Raw genomic sequence first — 19160 nt, forward strand, 5'->3', positions numbered from 1 at the left:
GACTGTGAATCTAAAGTCTTGGTTTACAAGTCACATAATGTTGGGCAGGTCGATACCCAAAGACCTTATGTCTTTCACTATGAAGCTCTCCTTGTAACCTGAGATCTACCTGTAGTTCAAATTAGATTCCCTGTAAGAAAGTGCCCTGTAAGTTGGAAAGATTCTTGCTGACATATTTTCATACTCATTATTTATGTAATCTAAGCACTTGCGATGGCAGCAGTTGTTGCTGAAACATGTACTTTGAAGAATTGTTGTCTTAAAGGTAAGTTCCCCAGGACTAAGTACTTTATGTGTGTTGCAGTTGCTGTGGTAACGTCATGAGTTTATCAGTTACCTTTTTCCTAATTAGGACATTCCTGTCTTCAGTGAATTGACGTGAATATGATTTTGGACACCTCCATATTTTGGGGAAACTTTCTATATGATTTTTTAGAATCTTTAGTTTACAAGATAATTCCCAAGAAGAAAAAGAATGTCGCTGGAGAGATTGTCCTTATAACAGGAGCTGCAAGTGGACTTGGGAGGCTATTGGCCATAAAATTTGCCAGCCTTGGAGCCATTTTAGCTCTCTGGGGCATTAATGAAGAAGCCAACATGGAAACGTGTCGAATGATCAAAGAAAAGGGGGATGTGAAAGCATTTGCCCACAAATGTGACTGGAGCAACAGGCAAGATGTCTACAGACTTGCTGATCAGGTGAGCGGATGGGCATTCTCTTAGCTTCTCTGCCCAAGAAAAGCATCATGTAAAAGCATCATGTGCTTTTACAAAGAGCAGAGGAGAGAAGTGGTCACACAGCTCTTCCTCTGAGAGCTCTGTGTGCTTCTGGCTTGATTCTGCACTCCAGGCCTCCAACCTTGTGGCCTCTGACCTTGTGGCCTCCAGAAGGGGAAATGGAAGGAAGCAGTGCAAGTGGCAATCCAATGAGCCTTTCCAGTTGTTTCCCAGTGGCTTTTCTGGTGAGTCATTTGCCATCAGAGGTCAGTAGAATCTAGAACTAGCCCCAGCTCTGCTGCTCATTTACCTAGTTACCTGTCCTAGTTACCTGTCCTCTCTAGGTCCCTGTTATCAGTAAAATGAAAAGACTGGACCAGATGATCTTCAAGAGGACACAGCTTTAAGTCCCTGTATTGTGTGATTCCGGTGCACATCCACTGTCATCCCGTCCTGAGGGTAGAAAGCATGGAGGATAGGGAAGAGGCATTTAGCGTGTTTCTAGACTAAATGTCCTCTTAGATTTAACCTATGGATATTCATTCTAACTTCACACTAAATAACGATAAACACTTTAATGATAACAGCTATTTATTGTGTAGTTTCCATGTACCCTAACAACGGGCTAGTCTCTGAGTGGTGTTTTCACCACGTGCCTTGGGTGAGGTTCAGTGAAGCTAAACACAGAGATCAAGAGTGAAAAACCAGAAAGAAGGTGACAGTTTCGTTAGACTCACAGTTCCCTGGGGAGAACACGGCATGCCACGCAGGGCCACCAGGGGAAACACTGAGTCGGTCAGGAGGCAAGTGAAATGGAGAACGTGGGCCAGAGCCCTTATTTTGGTCTACAAGTAGGAACAGGTGAGGCAGGGTCAGCAGGCTTAGGATGGACTGATTGGAGTCATGTCAGCAGGATCTGGGGCGTAGGGGCCATCCCTGGCCGTCTGGTACCCGACCCTGGGGCTGTTAGGACAGGTGTACCATATCCTGCAGCATGAGAACCCAGTAAGGTAGGTGCTTGGGGTGTGGACTTAATCCGCTGATCAATACTGGGAATGGACTGGCCTCTAGCCAGGGCCTCAAAACTGGGTGAAGACGGAACAAGACAAAGCACTATATTACCAGCGGCTGCTATTCTAAGCACTTGATACACATGATAACTCCTTTAATCAACACACAACCCTCTAGGGTGTATATGGTTACTCTCCTCCCTATTTATAAATGAGGAAACTGAGGAGTGGGGAGAACGTGAAAGTTGCCAAGATCCTGAAACTGGTCATAGGGGACGCCAAACCCACCCAGGACCTGGGGTCAAAATCGCTCTCATCCTCTGCACTAGGATCTGAAAGGGTGCACACAACTCAGTTTGATAATAGAATCCCCGAGGGACTGTCCCTCTCTCTGGCAAGCCATGCTCCAAATACGGAATTCACTTACTTATTCACTCAAAAAATATTGATTGAATCCTTGGTCTGGGTCACTTAGCTTCTGAACCCTCCTCCTCACTTTTTGCCTTCAATTTCTTTTTTTCTTTTTTTTTTCTTTTTTTTTATTTTTTTTTAATTTTTTTTTTGGGGGGGGGTACACCAGGTTCAATCAACTGTTTTTATACACATATCCCCATATTCCCTCCCTTCCTTGATGCCCCCCCCTCGAGTCCCCCCCACCCTCCCTGCCCCAGTCCTCTAAGGCATCTTCCATCCTCGAGTTGGACTCCCTTTGTTATACAACAACTTCCCACTGACTATTTTACAGTTGGTAGTATATATATGTCTGTGCTACTCTCTCGCTTCTTCTCAAATAAGAACTGATTTTGATTCCATTTGTTCTGTTCTAAAATACCCTCAGGGATCTATATATAATCCCTAGGTTATATTCTCATTAGCTGGTAATGAATTATAAAAAAACAAATCCTATGGGGTCCCAAACAAAGAAGGACGCAATAGAAATTGAAGGCAACTTCTCAGTTTCCCCTTCACCCCCCGCCCCCTCCCATACCTCGAGTTCTCCAGTCCATTCTCTGTATCTGCTTCCTTGTTCTTGTCACTGAGTTCATCATTTTAGAACAGAACAAATGGAATCAAAATCAGTTCTTATTTTGCAAAAGTAAAAGCAACGTGTCAGGAAAGGTTCACAGATGAAGGTCTTTGGGGTGAATTCAAGGAAGGAACTTGTGGAGGAGGGGCCTAGTCCCAGTGCCACCACTAAGTCACAGATGAGTACTCTGAAATCTGAAGCGTTATCATATAAAATCTTTGTAATAAAGTACGTACTATAACATTGTCCACTCTACTGATGACAAGAAACCAAGTCAAAGAGCAAATTAATGACAGAACAGAGCTATGATTCCATCCGCCTGGCATCAGGCCCCCTGCTGCATCCCCAACTGTGATCCACAAACGTGTCAGCCATAAAAAGACACTCTCACAATCCTCTTCCTTTTATCAAATTATTGTAATCTCCAGAACCACCAAGAAATCTTTCCTTCCTGTTTAAAATTTTCTTGCTGTTTAGTAGAATATCAGGCTAACAACATTAACCAAAAATTATCTTTTCACCATTTGAATGTATCAGACTTTTCTTCTTTTCTCACAGTCCCATAAATAGAATTATTCTGTCAACCTTTATCTGATCTTCTGTTTAACTTTGGTTACTTATCACTCCCAAGAAAACCAAATACTAATGTTGGACTTTACCTACCAGAATTTCAACAAACCATGGGCATCACTCAAACCCCTGAAATTCATAGAAGACTTGAATAGCAATAACAGCCTTCTAAAGAGGCCCAGTAATAAACTTCCCCAAATCTGACTGAGGTAACCTTCTTGTCTCCACCGCAGACACCCAGTCTACAAATGAATTGTTTTTGTTAGAATAACCAGGCTCACACTTAATTCCCAAATACCCAGGTCCAATCAATGATGAATATTTATTCACATGTCTGTGTCCGTGTTCACACACCTGAGATTTGTTTGTTACAGCAGTGGTCATTCCAGCTACAGAGTAGCAAATCCAGGCGAAGATTCATACTCTTCAGTGTATGAATCCAAACTGGGTGTGAATCACTGTGATTCTTCTCAAAAGCAGTTAGTCTTTTGGCAAAATATTAACTTCTCAGAACCTCTGTTTTCTCATTTATAAACTGGTGTAAGAATGCCTTCCTAAACTCTCAGAGTTGCGGTGAAAATTAAATCCCATTACCTAAATAAAGTTCCTCTTAGCTCTGGGGTCCCTAAGACTCAGGGATCTTCTTGGATAGGATGACAGTGACCATTAGGTTTTGCTTAAATATTTGAGAATGTCTTATGCCAAAGATTCCCCATCCTCCTCAGGCCCATGTTCCCTGAGCTGGTCTAAGATCAAGCAATTGCTCACACTGGCTCCCTCATCAAGCTAATAGGATGTTCTTTAAATGCTCATATCTCCTGGGTGTTTGCCCTGTCTTTCCTGTCTCCAAAGTAGAGGCATCTAATCACTCATCGCAATATCAGCAACAGTAACCCTTCCTTTCAGAGCTTGCTCAACTTGGCTACATAGGGAGCAATATTTACCTAATATCTCCCCAGCGTATGATCTGGAAGGCTCAACACAGAGCAGCGCATGGACCAGTAGTGAGAAAACAAGTCAAGGCAGGTAGTGCTTCCTGTTCAGAAGCAAAAAATAGATCATTGTAACAGCACAAAAGATCCAGTTCGGGGCAAAAACGTCTTCAAATTATTGTTTGAACACACATCATGTTTTGTTCCCAGTCAGCTTTATCAATGTCACCACGGCATTTCCCAGAGTCCACTTTCCTCTGAGTCGGGCTGGTAGTGCATAGTGGGTTCTGCAAGCAGATGAGGTGGGGAATTCAGAAGGGGAGGGTGAAGGAAAACCCTCAGGACACAGTAATGGTAGCATAGCTGTGGAACTCAGGGAAACATCAGCCACAGACAGTAATTAGACTTGGGGAGGTCTTTTGGGCAGAGGTCACAGTCTCATGGAGGCCTGTGCTGGGGATGTCTTTGTGCTCAGCACTGGCCACACCCTAGGGGGAATAGGATGTGCTCTTGCACCTGGTCACAGGGAAGTCGGGAAGACAACACCTGCAGAAGTAACTGTCACACACACTAGGTTGAAGGGAGACCCAGCTGCCATCAGAAGGACAATGTTGAGAGGCACATAGGGAGACAGAACAGGATGTCATCATGCAGCACTGCTGGCATTATCCCCTAGCAGGAAAGGGTAGGAACATGGCATAAATAGGAGGCAGAGAAAATACACTGCAACATCAGGTCATCTCTGCACACACACAAAAAAAAGATTCGTTAACCAAAATTGGCAAATCAAAGTTTCTTTTAATATAATCAATCATAAAGCTACTTTAAAATTGCTGAATTTCTATGTGCGAGGTAAAACAGCTAGGTTTAAAGAAACTACCTGAATAAAGCGAGAAAAAATGGTGGCCTGGCAAAAGAGGCATCAAAATGTAACACCTCAAATGAACCGTTGGCCTCGCCTCCCTCCAGGTGAAAAGCAAAGTGGGCGATGTGTCCATCCTCCTTAACAGCACAGGGGTGGTGACCTGCAAGCTGTTTCTCAACACCCCAGATCACAATGTGGGAAGATCGTTTCTGGTAAATGCCCTGTCTCACTTCTAGGTAAGTCTTCTTTCTCTTTCATTGTCTTTTGTTGGTGCGTATGAAAATTTCATGTATTTCTTTTTTTTTTTTTTTTTAAATGAGAAATGTCATTTTATTTTTATTTATTTATTTATTTATTTATTTATTTTTATTATTATTTTTTGGGGGGTACACCAGGTTCAATCAACTGTTTTTATACACATATCCCCATATTCCCTCCCTTCCTGGACGCCCCCCACCTCGAGTCCCCCCCACCCTCCCTGCCCCAGTCCTCTAAGGCATCTTCCATCCTCGAGTTGGACTCCCTTTGTTATACAACAACTTCCCACTGACTATTTTACAGTTGGTAGTATATATATGTCTGTGCTACTCTCTCGCTTCGTCTCAGTTTCCCCTTCACCCCCCGCCCCCTCCCATACCTCGAGTTCTCCAGTCCATTCTCTGTATCTGCTTCCTTGTTCTTGTCACTGAGTTCATCAGTACCATTTTTAGATTCCGTATATGTGAGTTAGCATACAATATTTGTCCTTCTCTTTCTGACTTACTTCACTCTGTATGACAGATTGTAGTTCTATCCACCTCATTACATATAGCTCCATCTCATCCCTTTTTATAGCTGAGTAATATTCCATTGTATATATATGCCACATCTTCTGTATCTATTCATTTGTTGATGGGCATTTAGGTTGCTTCCATGTCCTGGCTATTGTAAAGAGTGCTGCAATAAACATTATGGTACAAGTTTCTTTTGGGATTATGGTTTTCTTTGGGTATATGCCCAGGAGTGGGATTACTGGATCAGATGGTAGTTCTATTTGTAGTTTTTTAAGGAACCTCCAAATTGTTTTCCATAGTGGCTGTACCAACTTACAGTCCCACCAACAGTGCAGGAGAGTTCCCTTTTCTCCACACCCTCGCCAACATTTGTTGTTTCCAGACTTTGTGATGATGGCCATTCTGATTGGTGTGAGATGACACCTCATTGTGGCTTTGACTTGCATTTCTCTGATGATTAGTGATGTTGAGCATCGTTTCATGTGTTTGTTGGCCATCTGTATGTCTTCTTTGGAGAAATGTCTATTTAGGTCTTCTGCCCATTTGTGGATTGGGTTATTTGCTTTTTTGGTATGAAGCTGCATGAGCTGCTTGTATATTTTGGAGGTTAATCCTTTGTCCGTTGTTTCATAGGCAATTATTTTTTCCCATTCTGAGGGTTGCCTTTTAGTCTTGTTTATGGTTTCTTTTGCTGTGCAAAAGCTTTTAAGTTTCATGAGGTCCCATGTGTTTATTCTTGATTTTATTTCCATGATTCTAGGAGGTGGGTCAAAAAGGATCTTGCTTTGATGTATGTCAAAGAGTGTTCTGCCTATGTTTTCCTCTAGGAGTTTGATAGTGTCTGGCCTTACATGTAGGTCTTTAATCCATTTGGAGTTTATTTTTGTGTATGGTGTTAGGAAGTGTTCTAATTTCATTCTTTTACATGTTGCTGTCCAATTTTCCCAGCACCACTTACTGAAGAGGCTGTCTTTTCTCCATTGTATACTCGTGCCTCCTTTGTCAAAGATAAGGTGCCCATATGTGTTTGGGCTTACTTCTGAGTTCTCTATTCTATTCCATTGATCTTCCTTTCTATTTTTGTGCCAGTACCATACTGTCTTGATCACTATGGCCTTGTAGTAGAGTTTGAAGTCAGGAAGCCTGATTCCACCAACTCCATTTTTCCTTCTCAAGATTGCTTTGGCTATTCGGGGTCTTTTGCGTTTCCATACAAATCGTAAGATTTCTTGCTCTAGTTCTGTGAAAAATGCCATTGGTAATTTGATCGGGATTGCATTGAATCTGTGAATTGCTTTGGGTAGTACAGTCATTTTCACGATGTTGATTCTTCCAATCCAGGAACATGGTATGTCCCTCCATCTGTTTGTGTCGTCTTTGATTTCTTTCATCAATGTCTTAAACTTTTCTGCATACAGACCTTTTGCCTCCTTAGGCAGGTTTATTCCTAGGTATTTTATTCTTTTTGTTGCAATGGTGAATGGGAGAGTTTCCTTAATTTCTCTTTCTGCTCTTCCATTGTTCATGTATAGGAATGCAAGAGATTTCTGTGCATTAATTTTGTATCCTGCTACTTTACTAAACTCATCAATTAGTGCTAGCAGTTTTCTGGTAGAGTCTTTAGGGTTTTCTATATATAATATCATGTCATCTGCAAAGAGTGACAATTTTACTTCTTCTTTTCCAATTTGGATTCCTTTTATTTCTTTTTCTTCTCTGATTGCTGTGGCTAACACTTCCAAAACTATGTTGAATAACAGTGGTGAGAGTGGACATCCTTGTCTTGTTCCTGTTCTTAGAGGGAATTCTTCCAGTTTTTCTCCATTGAGAACAATGTTGGCTTTTGGTTTGTCATATATGGCTTTTGTTATGTTGAGGTAATTTCCTTCTATGCCCATTTTCTGGAGAGCTTTTATCATAAATGGATGTTGAACTTTGTCAAAAGCTTTTTCTGCATCTATTGAAATGATCATATGGTTTTTATCCTTCAATTTGTTGATATGATGTATCACGTTGATTGATTTGCATATATTGAAGAATCCTTGCATCCCAGGGATAAACCCCACTTGATCGTGGTGTATGATTTTTTTAATGTGCTGTTGCAGTCTGTTAGCTAGTATTTTGTTGAGGATTTTTGCATCTATATTCATCAGTGATATTGGTCTGTAGTTTTCTTTTTTTGTGACATCTTTGCCTGGTTTTGGTATCAGGGTGATGGTAGCCTCGTAGAATGAGTTTGGGAGTGCTCCGCCTTCTGCAATATTTTGGAAGAGTTTGAGAAGGATAGGTGTTAACTCTTCTCGAAATGTTTGATAGAATTCGCCCGTGAACCCATCTGGTCCTGGGCTTTTGTGTGTTGGGAGATTTTTAATCACTACCTCAATTTCTGTACTTGTGATTGGTCTGTTCATGGTTTCTATTTCTTCCTGGTTCAGTCTTGGAAGATTGTATTTTTCTAAGAATGTATCCATTTCTTCCAGGTTATCCAATTGATTGGCATATAGTTGCTTGTAGTAGTCTCTCATGATCTTTTGTATTTCTGAGGTGTCTGTTGTGACTTCTCCTTTTTCATTTCTAATTCTGTTGATTTGCATCTTCTCCCTTTTTTTCTTGATGAGTCTGGCTAATGGTTTATCAATTTTGTTAATCTTCTCAAAGAACCAGCTTTTAGTTTCATTTATTTTTCTTATGGTTTCTTTCCTTTCTTTTTCATTTATTTCTGCTCTGATCTTTACGATTTCTTTCCTTCTGCTCCCTTTGGGGTTTCTTTGTTCTTCTTTCTCTAGTTGTTTGAGGTGTAAGGTTAGGTTGCTTATTCGATCATTTTCTTGTTTCTTAAGGTAGGACTGTATTGCTATAAACTTCCCTCTTAGAACTGCTTTTCCTGCGTCCCATAGGTTTTGGGTTCTTGTGTTTTCGTTGTCATTTGTTTCTAGATATTTTTTGATTTCCTCTTTGATTTCTGTAGTGATTCCTTGGTTGTTTAAGAGTGAATTGTTTAGCCTCCATGTGTTTGTATTTTTTGCAGTTTTTTCCTGTAATTGATATCTAGTTTCATGGCGTTGTGGTCTGAGAAGATGCTTGATATGATTTCAATTTTCTTGAATTTGCTGAGGTTTGATTTGTGACCCAAGATGTGATCTATCCTGGAAAATGTTCCGTGTGCACTTGAGAAGAAAGTGTAGTCTGTCGTTTTTGGATGGAATGTCCTATAAATATCAATTAAGTCGAGATGGTCTAATGTGTCATTTAAAGCTTGTGTGTCTTTATTTATTTTCTGTTTGGATGATCTGTCCATTGATGTAAGTGGGGTGTTCAAGTCTCCCACTATTATTGTGTTACTGTCGATGTTCCCTTTTATAGCTGTTAGCATTTGCCTTATGTATTGAGGTGCTCCTATATTGGGAGCATAGATATTTACCATTGTGATATGTTCTTCTCGGATGGATCCCTTGATCATTATGTAGTGTCCTTCCTTGTCTCTTGTAATAGTCTTTACTTTCAAGTCTAATTTGTCTGATATGAGTATTGCTACTCCAGCTTTCTTTTGACTTCCATTTGCATGGAATATCTTTTTCCATCCCTTCATTTTCAGTCTATATGTATCCCTTGGTCTGAAGTGGGTTTCTTGTAGGCAGCATATGTAAGGGTCTTGTTTTTGTATCCATTCAGCCAGTCTGTGTCTTTTGGTTGGAGCATTTAATCCATTGACATTTAAAGTGATTATTGACATGTGTGTTCCAATTCCCATTTTCTTCATTGTTTTGGGTTTGTATTTGTAGGTGTTTTCCTTTTCTTGTGTTTCCTACTTAGAGAAGTTCCTTTAGCACTTGTTGTAAGGCTGGTTTGGTGGTGCTGAATTCTCTTAACTTTTGCTTGTCTGGAAAGCTTTTGATTTCTCCCTCAAATCTGAATGAGATTCTTGCTGGGTAGAGTATTCTTGGCTGTAGGTTTCTCTCTTTCAGGACTTTCAGTATATCCTGCCATTCCCTTCTGGCCTGCAGAGTTTCTGTAGAAAGGTCAGCTGTTATCCTGATGGGTTTTCCCTTATATGTTGTTTGTTGCTTTTCTCTTGCTGCTTTTAATATTTTTTTGTGTGTTTAATTGTCGTTAGTTTGATTAATATGTGTCTTGGTGTATTTCTCCTTGGGTTTATTCTGTATGGGACTCTCTGTGCTTCTTGGACTTGGTGAATTATTTCCTTTCGCATGTTGGGGAAGTTTTCCACTAGAACCTCTTCAAATATTTTCTCAGACCCTTTCTTGTTTTCTTCTTCTTCTGGGATGCCTATAATTCGAATGTTGGTACGTTTAAGGTTATCACTGAGGTCTCTGAGGCTGTCTTCTAGTCTTTTTATTTTTTTTTCTTTTTCCTGCTCTGTGGCGTTTATTTCTCCCATTCTATCTTCCAACTCACTTATTCGTTCTTCTGCCTCAGTCATTCTGCTGGTTATAGCATCTAGAGTATTTTTAATTTCAGTTATTTTGTTATCCATTGCTGTTTGTTTTTCTGAGTTCTTATGAACTGTTTCTTGTACTTTCTCTATTTTGTTATCGAGATTTTGTATCATTTTTACTATCATTACTCTAAATTCTTTTTCAGGCATTTTTCCTATTTCCTCCTCATTTATTTGGTCTTGTGGGTTTTTTTCCTGCTCCTTTGCCTGCATGGGGTTTCTTTGTTTCCTCATGGTTGTCCAAGCTTTTGGGTTGCTTGTCCTGGTGATAGAGGTGTTTATAGAAGACTGTCCAAGCCTCAGACTAATGTCCAAGTATTGGATTAAACGAATATTCAGTCTAGGAAACACATACATGTATAAGACACACAATTAATGAATCCGTTAGGACATAAGGCTCTAGAGAGACCTGACAGAACCCCAGTGTGCTATCAGATATTCAGAGAGAAACCCAGCAGAAATTGACAACTGAAACAGAACAAATCAGAGACAAAAGCAAAAGCAAACAAACAACAAATAACACCCTACACATACAAACATCAATCCAGGGAGATTTTGTAAGCTAGGATCAAATATAGAAATAAGCTGGAGTACCACCAGAGAGAATGGAGATTCTCAGAATGTAATTAGACAACTGTACTAAGAACTAAGATAAAGACAAAAGCCTAATATTAAATACCAAGGCAGTGCGTCATCTGGAGAATAGAGCAAGGAGTCTGAGCAGACCGATAGTGTTGCTTATAAGTATGTTAAGATAAAATACACTTAAAATGGCTGGAAGAAAGGGGAACAGAAGAGCGTAATGTGGTTGGAAATATGCAAAGAAAAAGAAAGGAATAGAAGTGTATAAAAGAAAGGGATGAAAGGAAAGTATGAAAGATATTTTCTCCGTACTACCAAAAACTTAGCTAGATATAGAAGTTTATAAAAAGGCAAAAAAAAAAAAAAAAAAAAGAATAAAAAATATCCTTAAAAAATTATGTTGTAAAACTTGTAGATCCCTTAGGGCTAAGATCGTATTTAATAAATCAAAAAAAAAAAAAAAAGAATAAAAAATATCCTTAAAAAATTATGTTGTAAAACTTGTAGATCCCTTAGGGCTAAGATCGTATTTAATAAATCAAAAAAAAAAAAAAAAGAGAGAGAGAGAAAGAAAAAAAGAAAAAAAAATCCAGAACTGATCCCAGAATGGACCAGTTCAATAGGTATTGATACTACTATTTCTGTTTCCTTAGCATCTCAGCTGTAAGTGTCCTTCTCCTTGCCTTGGGTTTTTTTTTGCGTTATTCTGTGACCAGCAGAGGTTCCTTTATTGTTCGTCTGTAAGCCTCAGTGTGTGGGGAGGGAGAGGGTACAATAGTGGCTCCTTCTCCTGGGAGTGAGTGAGCAGTGGCGCACTGTTGTTTCAGTCAGGCTTGGAGGTGCCTGTTGCAGAGGGCGCTGGTGGCTCAGGCGTACACAGAAAGTCTTAGAGTTGGGCCTCTCTCGGGGTTTTTTTCTTTTTGATGCTGGTTTTTTTTTTTTCTCTCGGCAGCCTCCCTGCTGCTGGCGTTGCAAGGAGTTTTAATCTAGCCCCGCCCGAGCGCCTGAGGGTGCTTGTTATCCCTGAGCGCCTTAGGTGGCCCGCAGGTCCTCCCTCCACTGCCTGTTGCAGAGGCACCGAAAGAGAGGGAGAGGCTATGCGCGCGGCTCCTCCCCCCCGCCCGGGAGCCTGCAGCCTCCAGCCGCCATCATGGCCGGGCAGCTCTCAGGAACCGGCACTCCTCTCCGCGGACCTCCTCCCTCCTGTCCTCTCGGTCCGTCACCCTACCGGCAACAATGTTTCTCCCCCTGAACCAGCTCTCCGGTTCCCACGCTCCCGCTCCTGGACCCTCCGTTCAGCCGCGGATCGATGTCTCGGTCCGGGAATGCTGAGCTGCGCTGCGGACCCTCCGTATGTTTCTCACTCCCTCCCGTCTGCCACAGCTCCGCCGCTTCACCCTCTTTGAGCCCTCGTAGATGCCTCCCTACCGGCCGTGTCGGGCTCCCCGCAGCCCTTTCTGGTGTCCGAGGCCGTCTGCTGGTGTTCAGCTGGTTCTCTGTGGGAATGACTGCGTCCTTCCGTGCATTCCCAATGCATCTGTGGAGAGGGATGCACTCCACGTCTCTCTACTTCGCCGCCATCTTTTTCTCCCCCCATGTATTTCTATAAACAACTAGTTAACCATTTATCTGTCAATATACTGTTTATGAGTTTCCACTGAGAGACGAAATAGCACTCTCACCCTGTCCAGGTATTATGTTGCCACACACTTAACCTTTGTTTCTCCTGTTCTTGCCCCACTCCAGAGTCCCCAGGCAGGATCCTTCCCTCTACCCTCTCTAATTTGGTCCCAAGACTCACTCGGTTGCTAGAAATCACCCTACCAAAATACAAACAGCCATTACACAAGAAAGATTTAAATTGTTCATGAGAGAAAGACGTGTTTGTGCAGAGAGAGGGGGTTATTTTCAGAGTGGTGGTTTATGTGCATGCAAGATGCAGTACCACAACAGAGGAAACAATGGCAGGAGGAATAATTATCAATACTTATTAAGCTCTTCCTGTACACCAGGCACTGCTCTAAGTTTTTTCCTGCACTTGGGAGCCATGATGTCAGTCTCATTATCATTTTACAAATAAAGAAACTGAGGTTCGGGGCTTCCCTGGTGGCGCAGTGGTTAAGAATCTGACTGCCAATGCAGGGGACATGGGTTCGAGCCCTGGTCCGGGAAGATCCCACATGCTGTGGAGCAACTAAGCCCATGCACCGCAACTACTGAGCCCGTGTGCCACAACTCATGAAGCCCGAGCACCTAAAGCCCATGCTCCACAACAAGAGAAGTCATTGAATTGAGACGCCCATGCACTGCAACAAAGAGTAGCCCCTGCTCTCTGCAACTAGAGAAAGCCCGTGTGCCACAGCAAAGACCCAATACAGCCAATAAATAAATAAATAAATTTATAAAAAAAGAAAGAAAGAAACTGAGGTTCAAAGGCTTTAAATGATTTACCCAAGGTCTCTCAACTGCTAAGGAATGGCCCAATGTTATACAAGGAAGAAGCAAGAGAGGAGGGAAAGACTCTTTACATCAAGAGGAATGGTAAATTTATAATTTAGGAGTGTCTTTCTTGGGGGCTGGAGTGTCTAGACCAGGGTTGTCCACTACAACTAGCTGTGATGAAAGTGTTCCTTTTCTGTGCCTCCAATATGGTAACCACTGGTCACTTGTTGCTGTCAAGCACTTGAAATGTGGTTAGTGGGACTGAGGAGCCAAACTTGTAACTTTATGTGATTTAATTCGTTTAAATGTTTATTTAAATAGCTGCATATGCCTAAATGCTACCATCTTGGACAACACAACTGTAGAAAACGGATAGGAGGCCAAAGGAGATTGAATTACTAGAGGAGTTTCCACTGAGAGGGCTTATACCTGAAGCTATAATGGAATGAGCAGGTACAAGCAGTGATGGGGATGCAGGAGGCACAGGTGGCTGGAACCAGGGCTTCAGGAAGCATGAGGAAGGGAGCCTCAGCCCTCTGTGACTCTGAGGATAGGGCCTTGGGATGGGTTTGCTTTAGGTACCCAGGCTCCTCCTTCTTTCTACTCAACGCTTCTATACTCACTCTCTGAGGTCCTTGGAACAATTTTCTTGATCTCCTTCTGGGAACCCCCTTGGAGCCCAACACTATGCATTGAGCACCTAGCACAGTGCTTGACATAAACATATGCAAAAATCACGGATTTCTTTCCCTCACCCACCCCACCCAAAACTTCTTTCAGGAAGGGGAAATGCCATCTTGGCAAACAGGCTAGGTCACACTCATCTCTAACCACATCACAAATCCAGAAGCCATCCTGGGTTCCTCCCTTTCCCTTAACTCCAACATCCCTGGCTCTTTCTATAAAACACATCCAGGTACACTCATTTCTCCCCTTCTACCAGCCCCTGGTGCAAGCCGGTGTCACCTCTCACCAGCAGCCCAGCACAGCCGTCCATCCCCAGCACTGGCACCTTTGAGACTCTCTTCATGCAGGAACACAGTTACTTATCATGGCCCATCATCCCTACATGAGGTGGTAACATCCTCCTTCATCTGTCCCCGTCTCTCATTTTCTCTACTTTCTGCTCACTTCCTACACTCCAAGGGTCCTGATGAGACCCCAGAGCACATCAAGCTCTTTCCCATGTGAGGATCTTTGCACCAGCTGTTCTCTCTGACAAGAATATTTTTTCTCCTGACTCTCATATAGAGGCTCCTTCTCATCCTTCAGGTCTCCTGTAGTCTCTGAACTTGTACCTTTATATTATACTTGCTATTCTACTTGGCCTGGTTCATTTACATAGTTACACTAACGGGTATTAATAGGCACACACAGACTTCTTGTCGGATGCCCCCAAATCTTGAGACATGGTGCTGAGCAGCCACTGAAACCAGAGAATTGGCTTCCCTCAACAATTAAGGGAGGAATCTTCAGTCACCCTTCTAAAACTCCAAAGACTTTTTATTTTTTACTGCTTTTATTAGCTCATGTATTCCAAGACCAGGGGGCCAAAACCAAGAAATGTCTCCATCAGGTTTCACCTGCAGTTTTTCCAATTCCTACAGTTCCTTCTTCTTGAGGTCCCCCAAACCTGCCAACGCCCCTGGCCTGCCAGGAAATGACCTTCCTTAACACCAAAAAGGTGGGACTTCCCTGGCGGTCCAGTGCTTAAGACTCAGTGCTTCCACTTCGAGGGGCACGAGTTGGATTCCTGGTTGGGGAACTAAGATCCCTCATGTCTCACAGCGGGGCCAGAAAAAAGAAAAAACACAAAACAAAAACAAAAAGTCTGGGAGGGGCTCTGAAAGCCACAGAACAGATGTTAGTCCAGCTTCCTGAGAAGGCAGCTCCATAGGCATTGGTTGTGCACAGAAGCCCCTACAAAGTAGGCTTGTCCTACATGATTACACGAAACAGCCTTAAATATGACACACCTGTGCTCTTGTTCACTCTCAAGCCCTGCAGGTCACAGGGAACTACACTCAATATCTTGAGTGTAGTTAGTAATATATTACATACGAACATTATGGTATATAATAACCTAGGATGGAAGAGAATGTGAAAAAAAAAGAATATATGTATTTAAGTACAACTGAATCACATTGCTGTACACCTGAAACTAACACAACATTATAAATCAACTATGTTTCAATAAAAAATTTTTAATTAAAAATCATGTTAGAAGATAAGGAATGTGCCACACTGAACTGACTTTCTCTATTCAAGCTTTAAAAAACAAACCACTTTTGACTGAAAAAAGATACACAACCTGAAAGTTGAGAATTATGTTTTATTCAGTGCATATACTGAGGACTTGAGCCCGGGAGACAGCCTCTCAGATAGCTCTGAGGGACTATTCCAAACAGATAAGGGAGAAGCCAGCATAAATGGGAGTTTTTGAAAAAGAAAAGAAAAAAACAAACAAAAACAAAAAAACATGCAGTTAGACCATCAAAACATTATAGTTAATTTAAGAAAGCCAGACATCTCAAGGTTATGAATTTAGTGCTTTTCTGTGTATGGGAAGATGCAAGAGTCTGGGCTCATTAAAATAATTCCTTTGATATGAACCTTAACTATCTAGGGCCAGCATCCTGCTTTTCTCTGCCCTGACTCCCCTCAGGGGGCAGAGTCAGAGCGGCTTAAGTGGCTGATGGCCTGATGTCCGCAATGGATACAGCAGGCAACATTCCTCGTCCACGCCACACTGTGCTAAGTGACTCCATAACTTTGCTCTATGAATTCTAACGTCTTTTAAAATTTTATGGACTTCCTAGGTGGCACAGTGGTTAAGAATCCACCTGCCAATGCAGGGGACACGGGTTCTATCCCTGCTCCAGGAAGATCCCACATGCTGCGGAGAACTAAGCCCGAGCACCACAACTATTGAGCCCATGTGCTGCAATTACTGAAGCCCACTTGCCTAGAGCCCGTGCTCCACAACAAGAGAAGCCACGGCAATAAGGGGCCCGCGCACCACAATGAAGAGTAGCCCGCACTCACTGCAACTAAAGAAAGCCTGTGTACAGCAAAAAGACCCAACACAGCCAATAAAATAAACAAATAAATAAATTTATAAAAAAAATTTTATGGGGAGCCAAATATTTCTCATAAATTTACCCAACTTAGTATTCTTCTAAAGCCTTGAAATCATTTAAGTTGACACTATGGAGTAACACAATCACTGGTGATATTAAAAGGTTGTTGAAAAGATAATTTTAAAAAATTGTAAAAGCCAATGGAGGTGGAGAGACTAAGTCCAAATACTTGGCAAACCTGTTTGAAGTTCAAAAATACCAATTCCTTTTTTTAACAATAAAGTCATCATTTGTTGTCATTCAATTTAACTGAACACATATTTGCCTTATTCATAACCTGAAATATTTTATGGAAACAATGATAACTTATCTGACCCATAAACAGGGTGAAAAAATTTAAGAAGTTGGGTAATTAGGTTTTTGCATAAGAAAAACTGAGTCTTACAGCAAATGCAATAAAATAAAGTCAAGCAAACCTGATGCTTCTTTGTATTACATCCTACATATGATAAAATCAGGGAAAATAGATATAGCTATTTATTAAATAAGTGTCATTAGTTTACAGATTTATCTCGATTGTAAGTAATATGTAAACCTGGGTCCATATATAATTCTCTGGTTAAAAATGCTTTCCCAAAGTTTCATTAATACATTTCTGATGACTAAGTGTTCACTAGACACTTATTTGCATTCCTTTCTCTTCCCTTTAATGGTGGATATCTGTATATCAGAAACAAATAATGTTTTTACATGATAAATTTATCCTCTAGAATGCCCTAAAAAAAACCCTCCCCTGACACACAGGGCTAGAAACACAAACAGACCTTGAAGTAGCCAGTCACCTTCCCCTGTGAAGGAAAATTTTTCTCAACTGCAAACACAGAAAAAAATGGTAGCAACTTCAGCCCCAGTTCAAAAGCAAATACACACACAGGTACATCTGAAAAATAAAAACCCTTGTGCAGGAAAACAAAACTGAACTCCTACAACTGGTTAGATCTCTGTGAGCAGATAACTGCTTATTCTGATCACGTATTTAATTTCTCCCCTATTCAGCCGTGTGACAGGCTGCTATAGGCCACTACCTTCTCACCCTTTTTTAAATAAATTTATTTATTTATTTATTTATTTATTTATTTATTTTATTGGTTGTGTTGAGTCTTTGTTGCTGCACATGGGCTTTCTCTAGTTGCTACGAGCTGGGGCTACTCTTCATTGTGGTGCACAGGCTCCTCATTGTAGTGGTTTCTCTGGTTGCAGAGCACGGACTCTAGGCACACAGGCTTCAATAGTTGCGGTACATGGGCTCAATAATCGTGGCTCATGGGCTCTAGAGCACAGGCTCAATAGTGGTGCATGGGCTTAATTGCTCCATGGCATATGGGATCTTCCCAGAGAAGGGCTCAAACCCGTGTCCCCTGCATTGGCAGGTGGATTCTTAACCACCGCGCCACCTAGGAAGTCCCTTCTCACCCTTTAATCTGGGGAGTATCACTGCCTCAACCCCTGAAATTCATCCTCAAAAGTAACACTGGCACACACGTTCATCTCCGTTGCTCAGCTTCACCTTCTTGAGCATTTTATAGACTTTCCGACACCCGTAGTGACACTACAGTGGGACTCCACACCCAGGCACCCAGTGCTGGAATCCTACGAGGTCGACCAGATAATCCCCCTGGAGAAGCCCTGTGGGGCTCAGGCTGGATTTTTCACACACTTGTGCTGAAAGACAATAACCCGCCCTGGTTATTTCCAACTAGCCTGAAGTCATGACTGATGCAACAATATTTTTAATTTTCAATTTTTGAAAAACAAAGATGTGGTAACCACAAGAGACGGACATAGAAAATGCCACCACATTTGGACATGAAATGTCAAAAGAGGCCAATTGTCTGCATCCAAGCAGAAACTCACCAATCAGTGTAGCAGTTCTGAGACAAGGTTAGTGAGACTCAAAAGATCTCAAAAGCAAAGGTGATATTCTTCGATCCCAGTAGATGCTTTTGTGTTCTACCGGTTCCTTGTATATAAGCCCACCTTGGTCGACTCTCCAAAACTCTGACATTGTTAAAATCATAAATCGCATAGAACTAGATGGTGACCGTTATCTGTCAAGGTTTTATTTAACTCATTTATGAGAAAACCGGAAGAATAATACTGCTGTCAAATTAATGTGAGGAGTCCGGATCTATATAGACAATGAAAAAGAATGCTGAAATAAGATCACTAAACTCTTACCTCTGGGATTATCTTTCCTATTGGATCAAAAAAAAAAAAAATCACACATTCATTTTCCACATGTTAACCTCTAATCTTACAGGATTATGAGACCTCTGGGTCCTAATAACTATTAGTCAAAGTTACATTGCTAAGAGAGTTATGTAAATCTCAGGCAAGATTATTAGAAAATGCACTAGCAAGTTGAAAGTCATGCAGTCATCTCTTTTCCTTATTTCAAGTTTTGGATAATGTTTCCTGACAAAGGTTAGATTAAAGAGTCCAATGTCAGGGGAAGAAAGGGAGGGCAAGTTCCCCGAGAGGAGCACAGGGTTAAGGGAACTGGGACTTTTCCATGGCGTGGGGACTTAGAACCTTGAATTCACACCTTACTTGAGGATAAATGATTCAATTTTACCAAAATAGCTAAGAATATAGCTAATCATGGTAGACAATTCCAAAGCACTTTATTTACCAGAGCATGTTTTC

General features: G+C 41.5%; 1 protein-coding gene across 1 annotated transcript in view; it reads left to right on the plus strand.

The window, feature by feature from the left end:
- Positions 1-372: 372 nt before the first annotated feature.
- The window catches only part of LOC130854288 (short-chain dehydrogenase/reductase family 16C member 6-like), a gene marked incomplete at its 5' end in the record, with an annotated part of 32393 nt that continues 13605 nt past the window's right edge, over positions 373-19160 (plus strand). The window contains 2 exon segments of the mRNA XM_057736996.1: positions 373-699; positions 5226-5357. Of these exon segments, the coding sequence (XP_057592979.1) occupies positions 373-699; positions 5226-5357 (459 nt within the window).

The sequence above is a fragment of the Hippopotamus amphibius genome, chromosome 5, assembly GCF_030028045.1.
Source record: "Hippopotamus amphibius kiboko isolate mHipAmp2 chromosome 5, mHipAmp2.hap2, whole genome shotgun sequence".
Lineage (NCBI taxonomy): Eukaryota > Metazoa > Chordata > Mammalia > Artiodactyla > Hippopotamidae > Hippopotamus > Hippopotamus amphibius.